Source organism: Triturus cristatus, chromosome 11 (assembly GCF_964204655.1).
Source record: "Triturus cristatus chromosome 11, aTriCri1.1, whole genome shotgun sequence".
NCBI classification, from domain to species: Eukaryota; Metazoa; Chordata; class Amphibia; order Caudata; family Salamandridae; genus Triturus; species Triturus cristatus.
The window spans coordinates 187,463,288-187,483,892 of NC_140594.1; the positions used below are offsets into that span (position 1 = coordinate 187,463,288).

The 20,605-nt window shown below is 45.8% G+C and overlaps 1 protein-coding gene across 2 annotated transcripts in view; it reads right to left on the reverse strand.

The window, feature by feature from the left end:
• Positions 1-20,605, reverse strand: part of HECTD4 (HECT domain E3 ubiquitin protein ligase 4) — a 2,430,065-nt gene that overhangs the window by 1,809,439 nt on the left and 600,021 nt on the right. For both annotated transcript variants that reach the window (XM_085634374.1, XM_085634373.1), the window contains exons 32-34: positions 9,723-9,858; positions 9,446-9,587; positions 9,183-9,349 (exon numbers count right to left, since the gene is read on the reverse strand). In XM_085634374.1, coding sequence (XP_085490500.1) covers positions 9,183-9,349; positions 9,446-9,587; positions 9,723-9,858 — 445 coding nt within the window. The remainder of the gene's footprint in view (positions 1-9,182; positions 9,350-9,445; positions 9,588-9,722; positions 9,859-20,605) is intronic.

Here is a 20,605-nt window from a genome sequence, read left to right on the forward strand (position 1 = left end):
AGGATCTGAGGTCCTAGGACTCACCCTCCTCCAGCAAGTAAAGATGACAATAGCAACCATGCCTTCATAATCCTGGTAAGCAAGGACATCTTCATGTTGGCGATGATCACTGTAGGAAGTTGGCTCTGTATATACTATACTAAAATAAGGTATAGTGTGTGCACACAGTCCAGTGGATTCCCAGAGGTATAGCAGAGGCTAAAGTAGAGAATACATTACTCTATTTTGTGCTAGTGTGGTTGAGCAGTCGGGCTTGTCAGAGGGTAGTGTTAAGCATTTGTTGTACACACTCGGACAAGAAACGATGTCACACACTTAAAGACTGAATCCAGACCAATCGTTTGTATAAAAAGTTGTTACTTTGTTATGTGTTTTATTTTTTACTAGAACGAAGATTTACTAAGCAGGTAAGTGATACTTTCAATACAAAGATATTCTTCAAGGTACAGTGTGTACTGATTTTGTAGATGCATACAAGTTACTCTGCATTAGAAGAAATGGGTTGTAGACACTTTAGAGTACTTGTAATTACTTTAGATTACCTTCTAGTTTATTTCCTAGTTTGGAATGAAACAAGCTAATAATATAGTTTAGGCATCACAGCACGTCAGTAAGCAGGTTAACTCTTTTGAAGACACTAATTTACTTTGTTGCAGTACAAAACAGGTTCAACACTTATTATTTTTCAGAGACAAACCCACCATACAATACTATGGAGAAAAACAAAGTGTTAGGTTTGCAGGTAAGTACACTGTTGTAGTTACTGAGTTTTGGGGGGTAGAACCAAGATTCAGGTTGGCACTCAAGGTGCATCAGCGGCACTAGGGTGGCCAGGTGCAGGGTGCCAATGTTAGCCAATGGGGCACCTCATTTGGGGGCTAGTCACAGGCAGGCCACTCCGTCTTGGGAGGCAAGCTCCTGGGGTAAAGGGGTTCCAAGGTCAGCACCAACACTGCACCATCAGCGGCATAGGCGACCGGGTGCAGGGTACTTAGGCGGTGTTGGGAGCCCCATGCATTCCTATGGCGATTGCCGGTTGAGGAAAAAGATTGCAGGCTGGAGTCAGAAGACTGGAAGAAGGGACCCAACGACTGGAGGACAAAGTTGAGGAGTTGCTGGACACCAGGACACCGTTGGTCGGACATCTCACAACTCAGGGGCTGCGAGTGCAGGGCTGCCTTTTTGTGTTGGGTTCTTCGCATCGTTTCGGTCGGGGGACCCGTGAGAATGAGGCTGCAAGCATCGAGGAGAAGGTCGGAGGATGTCATCCAACGCTGGATCCCAGGTCAGGATCACAGGTGAGAACTCGCTGGGGTGTTGGGCCACTCGGACTCAAGCCGTGGGTGTCGGGTACAGAGCGGTCCAGCTGGATCTGGAGTCCTGGCTTGGGTTGCTGATGGACACCTCCTGTGTCCATGGGAGATCAGAGTCCTTTGGGAAGGCCAGGCCACGGGGTTCTTGGTGGCTGCAGGACACACCGGTTTCAGGTTGCAGGGGTTCCGAAGCAGGAGACAGGCCAGTAGGGCGGAGGCCAAAGCAGTTGTCAACGTCCCCTTCTGCAGTACGGCTCTTCGGTCCTCCTCCTGGTTGAGTTGAATCTGAATTCTGGGTTCAGGGCTGCCCCATAGGCTGACCCATAAATACTGTATTTAGGGGGCATTTTATGGGTCTTGAGGTAGTAGCAAATGGGATACTGTCCTTAGGGTAACTACACCTTTAGGGTACCCACCCCTACTTGGGCGAGTGGGCACCATCCCTATCCCTGATTGGAGGGTGCCTGTCATCTGAAAGATGGCGGGCCCTGAAGAGAGGGCTTCACCTCGCCTCCCCCACCTGAGGGGTGGGGTTGGCAGAGGTGGGCACACCTTCTGGGCGGTTATACTTTTTACCGGCGGTCTTCCCACAAAAAACAGGAGGTGAAACAGGAAGGAGGCATGCTCCTGATAGCAGGAGAGGCTGGGGGTCTCGTTGCAAAGGCAGCAAGGCCTTTGAAGCTCCCCTGCCACAGATGGGTCTTCCTGGTCTGGGGGAGGGGTGAACACCTCACCCAGGAAAGGCTTTGTTTCTGGTTCAGGGAGCAAAGGCGCCCACCTCAGGGGTCCATAAACTTGTCGTGTGGTGGTCACAAGACAGAAATCCACTAGAGGCTGGCTTGGTTCAGGGGCGCCTCTAGAAGGGACCCCTGAGTGCAGGGAATAATAAATCTGACATTGGAATCAGTGCAGGTTTATTATTCTGAGATGTTTGATACCAAACATCCCAGGATTCAGTAATCTCATAATGACCAGTTTCCAGACCATAGACTCAGGATGGCTTTACTGAGCACATATATCATCTAAGAATGGCTTAAGATATTATAGGGGCCTGCCTGCTCCTGCAGATAGGCCCTCATATGAGACATAGTGCATCCTACCTTAAGGGTGACTTACCTACGCCTCATGCAGTGCTGGGCAGGCATGGCACACAGGGATGTGTGCCATGTCGACTCTACTTTTTTTTTTGTTGTAAATATTTTTATTAAGAAATTCAAACACAAAACAACTTACATTGGCATTGTATACATCGGCATCACATTCGTCTGTCAGTGTACATAGATTCAGAGAATACCTTTACTAGACATTGGTACATTAGTGGTGTATAGTAGCACCTTGGACTTCTACTGCATCATGTAGTAGCTTAGCAGGTCACATTTGGTGTATGATTAAACCATAGGAACTCAGTCACTCAGTTCAGAATCTGAGGTCTCACGCGGGGGTTCACATATATTCCCTCTGTAAGCGTTCCACCCCCCCCATATCTGGGACCTTTTTGGGGCATCCTCTATGAATGTATACTGTTTTTTCGACAACCATTGTGGTGTTCATGTCTCTGCACCATTGGGCGAGGGTAGGGGCCTGCCTTGACCCCCATTTTTGGGCTGTATTGCGCTTTGCCAGCAGGAGTCCCAGTGTCACCCAGAGTTGCGCTACGCGGCTAAGATCTGTAGGCTCCCACACATTGAGGAGGCATCTCCTCGGTTCCGGAAGCGTTGGAACTTTTGTCACCTGGGAGAGTGTGCGCATGACCGCCTTCCAGTATTGGACAACTACGGGGCATTCCCAAAGGGTATAGAAAAGACTGCCGTCCATGCCACACTGCCTGAGACAGAGCGGTGAGTCGGTCCGTGTAAGTTTATATAAGAGTGTGCGGGTGTAGTACGTGCGGTGTAGAATTTTTAATTGTACAAGCTTCAGTTTGGACGAGATCCCAACCTCCTTAGGGGAGGAAAGCGCCGCCTGCCAGTCCGTCTCGTCAAATTCCCCCAGTTCTGTCTCCCACTTGGCCTTAAGGGCTAAGAATGGGTCTGGCTGGTTGTTTATCATCTTCCGGTATGTCAGGGATGTGGCTCTCTTAGTCAGGTGTTCCGCGAGGAGCCTGTCTTCCAACGGCTAGGACTCCGCCAGCCGAGTCCCGGGCGGGACCGCCGCCCGGAGTGCGTGCCCGATTTGTAGGTAGCGAAATCGTTCGGCGTCTGCCAGGTCATATTCAGCTTATAAATGGGCAAACGTGACTATGTCACCTTTTTTCCAGAGATCACCTACCCTCGATATCCCAATCAGATCCCATTGCAAAAACCCCTTGGTAGTGCGCAGCACTCCCAACTGTTTCGCCTCCCATAGTGGTGCAGCCTGGGTTATCTTCCCCTCCCAACCAAGAGCACGTTGCGCCTCAAACCATATCAGCAGAGTATGTGCCGTGGGGCCCGTGAAGCCGCGTTTCTTAGTGTAATTATAGAGCGTTCCCATAAACCCCCCCGGTCCCCAGCAATTGACGATCCATACGGTATGCCGGGTCATCCCCAGGCACATGGAGCCACTGGTTTATTACCATAAGCTGTGATGCCCAGTAGTATATCTTGATATTAGGGAGGGCGATACCCCCGTCGTACCAGCCTCTGGTCAGTTTATGGAGCGCTATCCGTGGCGCCTTGTCTTCCCACAAGAGGCTCGTCACCTCTGCGTTTATGACGGTAAAGTAAGCAGAGGCAACCGGGAAGGGTGTATTCTGAAGCAAGTAGAGAAATCTGGGGAGCGCCATCATTTTAAAGAGGGCGGCCCGTCCCAGCAGTGTCAGGGGCAGAGCACGCCAGTGTTTGACGTCGCTGCGGAACCGTGTCAGGGGTTTCGCCAGGTTTTCAGCAACGAATTTCGCTCTGTCTGCGGTCACATATATTCCGTCGACTCTACTTTTAGCTGCACCAAAACACACAGGCGGCAATGACAGTGGTGCATGTTTGTGGTCAGAGGTCTCTGAGGGTGGCCTAAAACGTGCTGCAGCCCTCCGAGGCCTTTCCCTGGTTACCCTGCGCTTGGTACCATAGGTACCCCTTACAAGGGGCTTACAGGTATGCCAGAGTTGTGCCAATTGTGGAACCAATGATACAGGCTTAGGGAAGGAACACAGGCCCTGGGAACCTGATTGACAGGGACCAAGGGCACACTTAATCAAATTGCATCAGGTATCTGGCAAAGATAGGGGGCAACCATGCAGAAAGGGCACTTTCCTACAATCACCCTTATCTTCGAGGCAAAAATGTATCTGGAGTTGACAAAAGCTTTTAGAACTATCTGACTTTTCCCTCGGTTTCAAGGATCTTGGGAGGTGGGTCCACCCTTACTAGGTAACATATGTTGACAAGGGAGAGACTCTGTCCAGTATAGTGGGGAAATGATTACCACTTGATCTATCATGATCTGGTGGTGCTTTTTAGGAGTTGTCTTTGAAGAGGCTTCTGGTGATGCGGTTGCCATTGATAGTTGGATAGCTGAAGAGGTGGAAGGTGTGCCTGCTGATTCTCTGAAGGGGCACCTAAAAAGGCTGAAGGCATAAATGATCCAGGTGCTGTTGACAAGATTGTAACTGATAGAGCAGTCGATGACTGTGTGGATGTAAACAAATTTTGTGTCATCATTGTAGCCTTCAGAAATAAGGAAGCTATCAATGCCATCCGAACAAACAATGCCAAAGCCGAAGAGGTTAGCAAGATCCCAACTAATGAGGACTTGGGTTTCATCTCAGACAACAATGAGGATGTTCTCAATTTTGTCAGACACTATGGCCAGTTGCTCTGTGAAGTGTCTTTCTAAGGTACATTGGATATGGAGAAAGCCACCATGAGACACCATTTACATGTTTTTTTAAGGGTGCATGAAAGGAACTCCTCAGATACATCCCCTGTAGAGGGGGCATCCACTGAGGTGGGGAAGGGGGGGGGGCACGGCAACCATCAAAGCACTATCCTCCGGGTTTATGAAGAGAAGGTACAATCCATTTTTCAATCTTTAGACTTGTGACATGAATGGAGGCAGTATATTCATTAATTGTGAGGATCATCTTTTTCTACAAGCAAAACATTTGAACAAGGTTGTCGATTAAACCAATGAAAGGCAGTTCTATGGCGCAAAGACCCTAGAATAACAGTCGTTCAAGAAGACATCAACCGCAGGGTAGAGGAAGTGTACCAGGGAAAAATATTTAGCAAGTTGAAGTAAGAGCAAACAGAACTGGAATAGAAGAGCTGAGCTTTATTGAACTCCCTCTCACATGACATGCAGTAGAAAGCTGCAAAAAGGTGGTAGGCTCAGTACATTTACTGCATATGTTCATGGTGGAAAGCATTCAAGTAGATGAATGTGCTACTAAATAAATACTATTGGTTATGTTTAAAATAATGGGACTCCCATCCGGAAACGGGAAATAATTCACATGTGACTGTAAAAAGAACAAGTTACTGTCCATTGGTAATGCTTTTTCTGGTGGATACAGTGTCCGCCTGTGGATTCCTCACCTTTTGAGTTACCCCCATTCATAGCATTCCACAAAAACTTTTCTTCATACCTCTCCCACATCAACAAGGATGCCATAATGCATATGCTCCACACCTGACTTCGTGTGACATCATCGGAGCAATAAGACGACCTTGACGTGCTGACGTCAGTTCCACTCTTCGAGGCGAACAGATGAACCAACATTTCCAATAAACATACATAGTACACCATACATACCAAAAAAAAAAAGAACTAACCACATGCTATTGAATTGCCAAATCAATAGCATCTTTGTGATTTAAATACAAAAACATTCATATGAAAGATATATACAAACTTGTTTTCTGTATAAGCAGTCAAGCAATGAGGAGGTGGGTGGGTCAGTGAGCAATCTGCGGGCACATTCTGTACCCACCAGAAAAATTCTTACCGAAGGTATGTAACTTGTTCTTCTGATGGATACAACTGCATGTAGATTCCTCAACCTTTGAATAGAATTCCCAAGCAGGCCGCACTCAGAGGACAGTGCCTGCCTGCCTATACCAAAAAATCCTGTAACACAGAACAAACGAAATGGCTGTCCCTCCTCACTTCCGATCCAAGCAATAATGGTTTGCAAAAGTGTGGACGGAGGCCCAAATTTCCGCTTTGCAGATGTCAATTACAGGGACACCTCTAGCCAAAGCAGAAGATGAAGATTTAGCTCTGGAAGGTGGCTCCTACTTAGCCATGGCATACCAAATCTTGATGCACAGGATTATCCATCTGGATAAAGTTCTCTTGTTGACTGCTTTCCCCTTCATTTTGCCCACATATCCAACGAACAGCTAGCAGTCTAATCTGAACTTTCGGGTTCTGTCCATATAGAAACTCACTGCCCTATTCAGGTCCAAACGATGAAGTCTATCTTTCTCCTTTGATAGATGTAGGGGAGGAGAGAAAATAGGCAAGGTAATGGATTGTCCTGAGTGGAACAGAGTGACCACCTTAGACAGGAAAGCAGCTCTGGTCCTAAGCACCAGCTTGTCTGTATGGAAGGATACAGAGAGAGGCTTGGATCCAAGGGTCTGCAACTCACTTACCCTTCTAGCAGATGTAATAGCAACTAAAAATATAGTTTTAAAGGTGAGAAACCTCTACGGACAAGATTAAGAGCCCACTGAGGCATTATAAACGCAGTGGGAGGAAACTTAGTTGGACCTTTAATAAATCTCATAACTATAAGAGATTTAAAAAGTGAGGGCTGATCCGGAAAACAAAGAATTGTCGATAAAGCAGATAGATATTCTTTAGCAGTTGCAACGTCACAATCTTGTTGCGCCAGGGAAAGCAAAAAAATTAAAACATCTGATAAGTGGGCTTTCAAAGGGTCAATTGACTTTCTCTCCACACCACTGAACAAACTTTGCCCATCTGCCGGCCTAAACCATCATGGTGGAGTGTCTTCTGGCCGATAAAATAACTTTCATATCATCTGGTGGGAGAGAGAAAGACCTCAGGTAGCCCTGTTCAATTCCTGGAGGGGTGTAAAACCTGCCCTGAGAGGGAGATGGAGCAGTGGGCACAATGAGAGGTAAAGAAGGTTTGTGTACTACACTCTTCGTGGCCAATCCGGGGCTATTAATATGGCTTGGCCCCGGTCTTGTGGGTGTACCACAGGGCTCTTGTTTAAGCCCTACACTGTTTAATATATATGTCCCTCCCCCCCCTGCTAAGATTGTAGAGCCATTCAGCTTTGAAATAATATCTTACGTTGATGACACTCAGCTGATCTTTACTTGTGATTAAGATCTGCATAAAACTAAAGATCGTTTTGCTAAGGGAATGTTAACCATTTCAAGATGGATGACAGCCAACTGCTTACAGCTTAAGGTCAATAAGACAGCGATTATGCTGTTTGGCACGACAAACACTCTTTGGTCTGATGAGTGGTGACCCTCTCAACGAGCGCAGTTCCGATTCCCAGACAGATTGTGGAAAATCTTGGCTTAAAAATAGACCCAGCACTGTCTATAAAAGAGCAGATCTTGGCTGCTATTGGTATCGGCTTTCACATTAAGCGCCTATTACAAAGAGCCTTTCCCTACCTTTCTCTGCTAGAAGAACACTAGTCCAGTCCCTAGTAGTTAGTAGACTGGACTACGGTACCGCTTTACTGGCTGCAGCAAATGACATTTATAGTAACATTAAAAGTAGCACAAAATACTGCAGTCAGGCTTGTTCTTAACCTTCGATCAGGTGCCCCATCGTTGAAAGCACTATACTGGCTACAAGTAAGACAGAAAAGCACTTTTAAAATCTGTTGCATCACCTACAAATCTTTAAGGGGTAAGGCCCCAGATATCTTCAGCAGAAACAAGCACTATCTACATATCAGGAATCTAAGGTCCATGGACAAAGCATTGTTGAGTGTACTCCGTATCTGTCTGACTAGATTCGGTGGCTGAGCCTTTTCCTATCTGGCTCGGGAACAACTTACCTCTTCATGTTCGTCTTTGCACTGATCATTATAAATTTAGGAAATTGCTGAAAACAAGCTTATTTTAACCAAATTCCTTTCTGCTGGTGTTTGTTGGCAGCGCAGAGATGCCTTTTGAGGTACATCATGCGTCATATTAAGTTTAATTAACATAACCTAGTACTTGCAAGCAACCAATGCAACATGGTCTAGACAATGAAAACGTCCTGTTCTCCAGCAATATTGAACAAGATCATGCAACAGAACACAATTGGAGTAACAATGGAGCTACATATGAATGCAAACACCGCACTAAGACCAATATAGTAAGTAACATGCCACACTTCAAAAACACTACATTTGATCAGAATGAGTAACCCATAAATGTGAGAATACACACTTTATCCAAACAAGAACATAAACACAGCAGTCAACACAGCATTAACCCTCATGTCCTGCAGCAAAGCGCACTACATAATCACAACACTCAAACTTCATAACGAATCTCACGTTGTCACTCTTTAAAGACAAAACTTAAAAAAAGAAAACAAAACGGACAGAAATAGCAGCACTATTAAGAATAGGCAATTCAATGTATAACAAATTTCTACACCAAAACCATGCATAGGCTATCCAAATCTACCAAGCTATGCACCACAACATAACAAGAATTTTACAGAATGATCACACTATGACCACCACAGGACTCCAAGACCCTACAAATCTGACACTATATGAACATACCACTCCAATCACAAGAACATGCTGTCACTCAGAATGCAGTCTGCAAGAAACCCCAGAACCTCTGCATTCCAGATCTGAGAAGATCTCATAAATCTCAAATAGTACAAGAATATCCAAATGGCAGATATGCCGTTTACATAATAAATATTGGGGCATTATGGTGTATTCCTTACCTTGGTCCTCCTTGAAGTACCATAGTTACTGGACCGACTAGATGAGTGACACCTCCAACTCGAACAGCTGCTGTCAGCAGCTCTCTCATGTGCACTAGTGCCTGCTTCCTTGTATTGCCACGACGCCATCTTGTTTGTGCCGCTAAAAGGAAGCTACTACTAGATACCTGAAAAAGGCAGGTGACATCATAATTAATTTAAAAACAAACTCACATTTTGAAGTTTGAATTAGGGTTGTAATGGATTTAGTCGGCTTGACATACCGCTTGGTCAGGATTGGTTCCTATAAATGCAAACAACTGGCCAAGTAAGACACTGTACGTAGGTTTGTCCCGGCTATCTTCAATGGCTAATGACTGGAGAAGAGTAAAAGAGCTACTTCTGTGACTAGTAACGTTGCGTCTCCTGTAAAAAAATAAATTAAAAAATGCAATTAATGTAAACTGATATGAGAATAACTATTTTAATATTAGTGATATAATACTGCAGAAGACATTTAAGTGACAGTCTGGATATAAATGTTTAACATAATCTAGATACCTTGGGTTAGATCTTGTAAATTCCAAGTCTTCATTCCCGATCATTTCCAAGTCAGAAGGGGCAGACATGCTGCGGAGAAATACTGGCTGCCGGGCAGAATGAGGTATCACCTTTGTTTCGGACACTGATTTACAAGCTGTAATAGAAAACCGGAAATTATGTCCATGTTAACAAGGAAACATTTACAGTGTGTGAACTACTAAAGGAAAACACAGATTTATGGCCCCTTAAAATCTTTACTACTCACTGAATAGTATTCTGGCAGGAAACAGTAATAACTTAATATAACATTCATGGGGCCTATCCAATTTTTGTTTTTAACAGAGTCAAAATACCTCTAAAGGGAGGGTTGGAAACAAAATAGATACAGCGATTCTGGGATGTGGGCTTGCTCACAGCAGACCACAAAATGTTTGTAGAAAGGGTCACAGAAAACAAAGGTTAATTGAAACAGCAGAGCCGAAATGTTGAATTTATACAAGTACATGAATAGCCAAATTGACAGAGCGGGTCTGATCTTTGAACTATTGGCCACAGGATGCAGACAGGCCATTTGAAAAGAAACGACCTAAGGCTGATTGGTCTTTCCGGAGAGTGAAGAGCAACAGATAAAATGAGTTCTGGAGTGCTGGTTAAGCAAAGCATGAGCCCTGAAAGACCTCACGTTTTTTCACAGTAGAAAGGACACATCAGGATTCAGCTCTTCCTAACCCAATGAAGGATACCTCAAGTCCCTCAGCAAACAGTTCTTGACACAAATCTTCTCATCATGGTCTTGTGCTAGGGCAACACTCTGGACATGAATCCCAAATTAGCAAATGCAGGCAGCAACACTACAAAATGCAGCATTCAAAGGGATGCCCAGGGTGTCCATTATTCTTCATTAGATGTGCACGCAGAATGAGAAGCATTTAAAGCTACGTTGAAGGGGGATTTTTATTACCATCAGTAGTGGAGTCCAAGTGGTTCTACACAGAGATCTAAAAACAACAAAATCTGAGATGTGACAGTTGAAGTATTTATTGGTGATTAACTCCTAACGGGCTGACCTCAATAAGAGATGAGAAGACAACACACTCAGTTATTAAACAGATTTAAAATGATCAATTACCAGGGATATACTCCCTGAACCCATTCTGAGGGTGATAACACTGGTCACCTGTTTGCTATATTGGCCAGACTGAATGTGTACCATTTTGCATGTCCTACACTGAGGCCTGCAAATGGGTCAGGAAAATTTTCACAATTGGAAACCAATGCCTCCATACTATGCTTTGTTGGACTCCCATCTGTGAAAACTGGATAAACAAGCTAGTTAGCATTGGTAATCTTTCAGGTAGATACTCTATCTAACCGCAAAGTTCTCACCAGTGCAACCGCCCTACACCACCTTTTTCCTGAACAAGTTGGTGCTGGGGATTTGTAAAGCATTCTTACCCGAATTTGTGACTCCTTTCACGGTGAACAGTTCATCGCTCTACCAGCCTTCTTTGCTCCCGCCTCATCCCTCAAAAACGTCTAGATTGATTGTACCAAGGACCATCGAGTGCACGATCAAATGTTTGCGGTGTTCTCTGAAGCAAAGAAAGTGAAGGCTGTGCAGAAGAGGACCTTGTCGAAGTGCGCAATCCTTTGAATTACAATCTGGTATGCAATGGCCAAGTGGAAGCCACCAGATGGTTGGAGAGCCCCTTCTAAGAGTACTAAGGCTGCTACCACTGCGTTAGCTCACAGAGTGCTAGTCCTTTGTATCTGCCAGCCTGCGACATGGGCATAATTGCTTACGTTCACAAATTACTACATTTGTGACAACCAGGGAAATACATTTGGCACACTCAGTCCTGCAACACATTTTGGTCTGAGTCCATTCCAAAGACACTCCAGCTATGGAGGTACAACCTTAGTATCTATACTAAGCAGAGGAATCTGCAGTTAGAAGTATCCACTAGAAATAACAAGTTACTTATTTCCGGTAAGGCTCTTTCTGGTGAATACTCTAACAGCAGATTCAACACTATCACTTCTTCTTCTTTTGTAGTGTGTCCTCTTTTTAATATTTAAAATGTCCCAAATAAATATTTAGCACATTGTTACCAGCAACTGTTCACCCACTGTGTCTGAGGGCGCTAAAAGGGGAAAGGCAAGAAACTGACGACAGCGCAGAGGTGGCCCCATATGCTGCTATTCTTGTCTCTTCCAACGCAATGTGAAACCAGCGTTGAGTTGCATAACGGCAACTAGCGGCATATGGGAGCAATGCTAAGTAGAACACTTTCCAGATTCAGTCTGGCGCCTGGAGTGTATTCTAAGGTGAGGAATCCGATTACAAATATCCATCAGAACATACTTTAATATATCATGTCAGAAGAGCGGGACTGTACACACTATCTTTAGACATGAAATTAACACTTGATTCATCAAACAGACTGGCAACAAAGGGTGCCATGGAGCAATCGGCCATCAGTTATGGCTTTACCTTTGCATTTTATAATAGCGAAGGGGATATTCTGGCCTTGAGGCTGCACGACGAGTACATGACTGTTAAAGACAGTGGTGATTTCCCCCATGTTAATAGGGAGGCCATCATTGCATTATTGTAGTTTTACCAAAACCCTGTTGCAACCCAACAGCAGTTAAATCGTACTGTTCATTATCACTGCTCAATCTGGATATGAAAATTCTGGTTCAAGTCAGATTGCCGTGGGCAGGACAGTAACACGTTTTCCAAAATTCACAGGTTGTTGAAGGAGGCTATTGATGTGGTAGCTGCCTTAAACAATAATGAGAAGTCTTTTAATACCCTTAAAGGGACTGCTTATTCCAAGTGGATTTGGAGAAGAGATTGGATTCCCCTGTTATACAATGGCCCAATAGCAAGGGTTAGGAAATGGGGCATTACATCTGACCTTTAGCAGTTGAGCACCAGCATAAGCCAGGGTTGCCATATCACCGTTGCTATTCGCACTGTCCATGGAGCTACTAGGAAATCATATAAGGAAAGCTTGCAGACTGCACAGGATACAGGGATTTGATGACGATGGTGCCGGGTGTATCGTGTGGAGGACGTATTCGCCAGTGGTTAACTGCAGGACTTTACAGAACATAGGCGATAACAGGAAGGCTCTATAGACCAAAATATGATGTACATAACTAGTGAGAATGGTACAGTTGACTTGGGGATGCACAACAACAGATTCACTTGTCCACACTGTGCTTCATGAATTATTAGTCCTGCAAGATGGAAAGAAACTAGTCGCCCAGTTATACAGGGCAATTTGGTCATTGATCACGACTGCTTTAAACCATTTGAAGTCACAATGGAAGGTGGATCTAAATAGGAAGCTATGAGAACGAGGAGAAGAAGCAAAACTGCAGTACACAGCAAAGGTTTCTAGTAATGTTAGATTTCAAGTACAGCAATTTCATTATATGCATTGCAAATAACTTGCAGTCTAAATTTGATGTACCCAAGTGTCACAGGCACTTATTCTATGCAGTGCTATAAATGGGCAGGCACACTGCTGCGATACATTTAATGGGAGTGTACCAGCATTTCTCAGATATATTTAAAACTAAAATTCTTGAAATATACAATTTCTTTTTTTGTGGTTAAAGCTCTGCTATTTCAATTTTATGAAAAATATGACATCTACAGAACCCTCTGTGAAATAACATTTCTGTACAACCAGATATCAGGGACAATGGCCCTTTGTTCATAAAGAATAAGCACCAGGCATTTTTCAAAAACACTGTCTTAATAGCGTTAAATGTACATAGACAACAGTTCTATAACGCTTAAAAATACATTACTGAGGCATTACTGAAGTATTTATCAGGGCTCGACTGGGAACCCAAATCAATTTTGTAGGATGGCATTAGGCAGTTCCGCATTGGATCTGTCCACTAAGGAAATTACTTTAGGGCCGCCATATAAATGGCACCTCCCTGCACTGGCATCAGTTTCCTTCTGATCTCGGTCTGCACTATGGAAATCTTTAGATTTGTCACATATTAATGGACAGTATGAGTCTAGGCTATCTAGTCAGTAATGCTTTGTGATCATGTGGAGAGATTCCCATGTTGCAGCCTGGCAAACATCCAGAACTGGCACACCATGCAGCAGCACTGTGGTAGCAGCCTTTGCTTCGGTGCAGCGAGCGCGCAAGCCTACTAAGGGTAGTTTTTCGGCCAGCCCATTCCAAATCTTGATGCATAACCAAATCAATCTAGAATGGTATTTATTTGCACCACTCTACCTTTCTTAGCCCCCGAGAAACTGATGAAAAGTTGGTCATTTTGTCGGTAGTCACTGGCTTCGTCTACATTGAAGCTAAGTGCCCTCTTAGGTTGAAGACGTTGAAGGTGTTCTTCCTCCTTAGAGGGTTGAGGTGGTGCAAAGAAGGCCACAAAGGTTATGTGGAAGGACGTGACTACCTTAGGCAGGAATGCCACTTTGGTCCAGAGGACTAGTTTAACAGACAAGAAAGATGTATATGGCAGATGTAAGGGCAAAGCCACTAAATCGTTCACTCGCATTGGTGGATATTATGGATATGAAAAAAGCTGTCTTAATAGTGAGGGGACAACTGTGCATAGCTTGAAAAGTGGAAAGAACAGAATCTGCAAAAATCACTGAATTTGTGCCTGGCATTAGTACTGGCAACCAGGTTGGAGGTGTCGATCGCGGTGCTAAGAGTGGAGTCCGGCGTTGCGTCGAGACTGGAACTGGCAGCGCCGTGCTTACGTAAGGGGCCGACCCCAGACAGAGGTCAAGTATCACGGTCGGAACCCAGACGGATCCACCGACATGGTCCCGGAAAGTCATCAACTTCGGATCCTTGGTGGCCTGAAGGTGCTCCAGCAGGATCTGATGGGGTAACAGATTTTCTCCTTAGCCTGGCAGTGTTCATCCATTCTCACAGTCTACTCGAGGGGGGAGTGGGAATTTGCAGTAGTCCGCTTCACAGAACGGCTCTGCGAGCTGGAGGTACCTGGGACGTTGCGTGACTTTATATGGTGCAAGTGGTGAGATGACTGAGACCCTTGCTTTGAATTCTCATGCTTCTTAAGGGATCTCTGACTTGCCAGAGCTCTGCTACTTGGATTTGTAACATTAATTGAGAGGCCTCAGGAGCAAGAATGTGTCCATGCCCTCCACAGGGACTGCTAATTCTTAATGTCCAACTAGGCTTTGTGGTCGCAGATAGCTTAGCCATTCATCTTTGCGCAGCAAGGACATAAATCAAAGTATGTACTTGCACAGAAGTTGCAAAGGCAGCAGAAGCTAGACAAAAATCCTTCGGAATCAGGCTCTGAACCTGGCAACGCTACCTCAGATACCGACATGAAACAAATTTTGGCCGTCATGCAATACAGTCTAAACAAAATAATGGCAAGATAGATACCTTAACATTCTGAATGGACAGGATGTCCGATAGATTAGACAAGCAAACGGAAAGACTTGATACTGTTGAAAAACATGTATCTGAGGCGGAAGACATCATAAATACAACATTCAGATCCCAGGCAGCCATAGAGAAACAACTGCAGATAGTTCACGCCAGGGCGGAAGATTTGAAGGACCACTCTCAGCGGAACACTCTTCGGATAGTTGGGATTCCAGAATCCATGAACATTCCTAACATGGAGCTATTTGTAGGACACCTACTAACCACGCTGTTGGGGTCAGATAGCTTTTCTGCAATGTCTGTGGATGAAAGAGCGCAATGATCATTGGCCCCCAGGCATGTCCCGGAGGGCTGCCACTTGCAATCATAGCGAGGCTCCTCCACTACAGAGATCGCCACAGTGCCCTTCGGAAGTCCAGAAAGCTACAGGAGTTACACCACAAGGGGATGGTGGTATATGTACCCAGACTTCATGTCTCGGGTTCAGGAAGCACAGAGACTGTTTGCACCAGCCAAGAGCAAACTACGTGAACTTCACTTAGACTACAAGATGCTGTATCCAGCAAAGCTACGAGTTACAGAGGATGGCAAGACGTAGATCTTCACTGATCCCTCCCAAGTGATGCAATTCATCAAACGCAGGAGCAATAGCAGCTCCAAAAGTAACCTTGGGTCGGGCAGCGAAGACAAGACTATTTAGGAAGCAGAGCTCTTATAGTAGCGTCAGAGACTCCAAACACGAGTCTGCTGTAGGCTGGAGAAGACCCAACAGATGGTGTGTGCATAAGAGATAAAGTCACTGCACCAGGTCTAGCAACAATCAACAAACAGGGCGTCGATCCAGATACAGGTACCAGCTCTGGGCACGATCTGCACAGAGTGACAGCTATGCTGGACATTATGGGTTCTGAAGGTTGAAGAGCATGCCATTAGTTCCTGTCTGCCACTTCCCCTTACAACAAAGTTTCCCATTGTACACAAATGGGCTGCGGGTGAATTACTGTGGTCATTTAGTGAGGACACACACGATAGACTGAAAGTCATGTAATCCAATAGTACCAGCCAGTTGACTCAAATTTGGTCCGGAACTGGGAGATATCTGCCCAGCAGTGTGAGCCACAAAGGAGGGGGGAGGGGTTTCTGTGTAGTTGAAATGGGTTTTGATTGTTTTCTTTTGATAGTTTCAGGGGGGTTTCGTTTATGCATGTTTGGGGATCGCATAGCTGGGGGGGGGAGGAGCTATTTGGTAGGCGAGGCATATGCTCTACTCGTAGAATTTCACAAAGCATATATGACAAAGTTGTGACCAGTGTTGATGACCACAGCGCAGGAAGGGGTGCAGCGTACAGAATAGCAACCATTACCGCTGCACATGGGTAGCACAGTCCACCTCTTAACATGGAACATTAGGGTGCTCAATGATCACATGAAGATTAGGAAGGTGGTAGCATACTTGAAGCGTCATAAGAATGACGTGGTCCTGTTACAGGAATCTCACCTGCCACCACAGAGTAGTATGATGGCGCATAAATTGCTCCAAGGAAGGGTCAGTGAAGCAGGCTTTACATCAAATGCCAGGGGTGTCCTAACATGGGTAAATCAAGCATTAGGGATTTCTGTGCAGACAATCGAAATAGACCACAATGGCAGGTATGTTATTGTGAGATGCCAGAAAGAAGGACTGGATGTTAAGTTAGTTAACGTGTATGGGTGCCCAATTACGACGACCCACAATTTTACAATAACTTTGGAAGTAGCCTGCTCCGAGATAGGGATACCTCAATCATAATAGGAGACGACTTTAATTGTATCCTGGATCCCCATAAGGATTGCTCCAAGGGACCACCTCGCCACCGCTCAGCAGCAGCCGGAGCTATCCTAGACTTCATGGAGGGCTTAGAACTGGTGGATACCTGGAGGGACCTTTTTCCTGATATTAAGGGATTCACTCACTACTCTGCACCACACAACTCCCACACAAGAATTGACAATTGGCACGCGTCCAAGGGCCTGGTCGGCCAAATCGCGAGGTGCTCCCTCCATCCATGCACTCCTTCTGACCATTCCCCAATACAACTTGATCTAAATTGCCCTCCCAGACATATACCGGCATTCATTTGAAGATTCCCGCCCTAATCCCTTATGGACCCAGTTTCTACAGACATTGAGAGATATTTCGAAAAAAATATGGGGTCAGTCGATAGTTTTGCCATCATCTGTGACGCTTTCAAGGTCCACATTCAGGGCATGGTAATTGCTAAACACTCTGGAGTGCTTAGATCACTGAGGGACCGACTGTCCAAATTAGAGGTGGATATTTCAACACTTGAGCAAATGTTTCAGAGGACAGGTGACGCTAATATATTGGGCGACATTAAGATGGCACCTGAGGAATTCCAAGACACAGCAGACAGGGAGGTCAAGCACTACGGTCAGGGTTTGCGGCAAGGGGGACCGACCAGGAGCCACGCTGGCTGCACTGATGGTTCCCAAGTGTGAAGTAGACATCATTTCAGAGATACTCGACGAGGAGGGCCTGCCACTACACAGTAGCCAGGACATAGCAAGTAGATTCAACAGGTATTACTCACAATTATACACCTCCCAGACTTCCCCCATGATGAGACTATCCGGGACTATCTGGAGCACATACAAATGATGGTCATTGAACACGCATAGGGAGTACCTCATGTCCCCTCTCACCCCGGGAGAGATTAAGGCAGCTATCAAATCAATGCGAGCTGGCAGCGCCCCAGGCATGGATGGGCTCAAAGTCTCCTTTTACAAGGTCTCCCAGGACCAACTTGTCCCACACCTCATGTCCTTGTACGAACACATGGCCCAAGCTGAAATTATGAGAGAAGCATTGATAATTATGCTACTGAAACCAGTTAAGCCACCGGGGCACTGCTCCTCGTATACACCACTGTCGTAGATTAATGTCGACACCAAGATATATGCAAAAATACTAGAACCAATTGACTCCACTGGTGCCCCTGGTAGTGTGCCCGGAACAGGCGGGGTTTGTGCCAGGGCATAGCCTTACCTTAAATCTGTGTACCATATTCGGCATAATCCAAATGCTGGATCCTGAGGTCAAAGCAGCAGCTGTATTTTTAGATGCAGAGAAGGGGTTTGACTCTGTAGAGTGGGCCTTCCTGAAGGGCGTTCTGCAAAGAATCTGGGTGGAAGAGGTTTTCCTTAAACTAGTAATGACTCTTTATGCTCAACCCACAGCTCAGGTCAGACTTGGAAGGAAGGTTACGGTCCCTATAACCATTTCTAGAGGGAACTGACAGGGTTGCCCCATGTCCCCACTCTTCTATTCCCTAGTGGCTGAGGCACTCGCCTGTACGCTGAAAAAATATCATATGCACAGAGGAATGTGATTCCCGGGATATCATTTAATAGTCTCTGCCTATGTGGACACCCTGCTGTATGTCCGTGACCCAGAAAACAATCTCAACCAAGTCCTAGCAGAGGTGGTTCAATTCGGGAGTCTGTCTGGACTTCGGATCAATTGGACCAAGTCACTAGTGTTCCCACTGATCCCAGGGACAGCCTCAGACACAATTACTTTTCCCATGCAATGGACCTCAGAACCGATTAGGTACCTTGGTATACAGGTTCACACCGACCCAACAGTTGTGATAGCGGAGAACTATGGGAAGGCCATTTCCAAACAAGAGGACAAGATCAACAGGTGGATTAAACTACCCCTCTCCCTGATGGGACGCTTCTCCTTAATGAAGATGGTGATCCTACCTCGGTTCCTATTCTTTTTCGTTAACATTCCAGTTTTATTGCCACGCTCTGTATTTGAGGCTGTTCGCAAACTGATGTTAGACTAGCATGGGCCAGGAAGCAGCCAAGGGTCAGGTGGGATACATTGACACTCCCGTACGCAGCTGGTGGACTGGGGGCACCAGACTTAGAACTCTATTACAGGGAGGCACAGGCCTTGCATGCATACAGCTGGCTACATGATCTCCATGACTTGCCAAATATGTTCCTAGAACGGGACGCGGCGGAACCCCAGACTCTCTCACAGTTCCTCTTTACAACCCCAGTCCGAAGATACGTGGTCTTGGACTCCCTAAATTCCAAAGTACACGCCTGGGGCAGACTACCAGACTCTCAGGCGAGCACGCTCATGTACTCCCCACTCATGCTTTTGGAATGGTGCACCTGGCTCCCGATGTGCATGGACCGGACTGTCCTCCGGGCTATGAAGCACATAGGTATAGGCACATTGGGAGACTTATCAGGACGGGGCAGTACGCAGCTAGGAGGACTACGCTGAGGGAGTACAAGGAATCTCGCCACTAGATAAATTTAAATTTTTCAGGGTCCAACATGCAGGGAGCTGCTGGATGAGGACATGCAGGAACCCGTAGAGTTCCGGGCGCTTTCCTATATTATAAAAGCAAGTTCGCCAGCAAAACGCATCACAGTACTATACTCCCTGGCTCAGTAACCGAGGAAAATGCAGCCACATAAATCTACGAGGGAGTGGCAATGAGACCTTGAACAAGTTACTTACCTTCGGTAACGATATATCTGTAAGAAACATTAGTTAGTTATGGATTCCTTACCTTAGAATTACCCAGAGGCGTCAGACTGGATCCGGAAAGTTTTTTCGTCAGCAGTACCTGTGTGAGTCGGAAGGTGGTGTCGGTCGGCTCCGCGTCCGTCGTTCGCGTCGTGGTCGTCGGGATGACATTGCGGTAGCTACTTAGACGCCGCCCTCACGTGCTAACATCAGTTCTGTACACGACTTTCCGCGCCAGAAATGCAGAGCCATGGTGCACAAAACTACAGCCCTGAAAGGATATCATTAACCCTAGAAATCAGTTCCCAGAACGGGGAGGATGGGTGGGGCAGTAAGGAATCTATAACTAACTAATGTTTCTTACAGATATATCGTTAACGAAGGTAAGTAACTTGTTCATCTGAAAGGAACACGTTAGTTATAGATTCTTTACCTTAGAATAGATACTGCAGTAAAACCAACCCCAGTGGTGGGTCTGCGAACCAAGATCACGCCAGAAAGTCCTGGAGAACAGAACAGCCAAAGAAGCCGTCTCTCCGGACTTGACTGTCCAGACAATAGTGTTTAGTAAACGTGTGCCCGACAGATATCATGTAGAGGAACTCCTCTTCCCAAGGCAGTAGTGGCTGCCGTCGCCCTGGTGGAATGGGCGCGTAACCCCACTGGAGGTTTCCTTTTTAGCCAGAGAATAGCATGTTTTAATACACAAAACGACCCATCGAGAAATGGTTCGCTTGTGTATGGCCCGACCTTTCCTGGTGCCCACTAAGCCAACAAAGAGTTGGTCATCCACCCGGAACTGCTTTGTGCGAACCAGAAAGAAAGAAAAGGCACGTTTTGGGTCCAGACAGTGAAGCCTCTCTTCCTCTTTCGAAGGATGCGGAAAGAAGGTGGGCAAAGTGATGGTCTGCCCGATGTGAAAT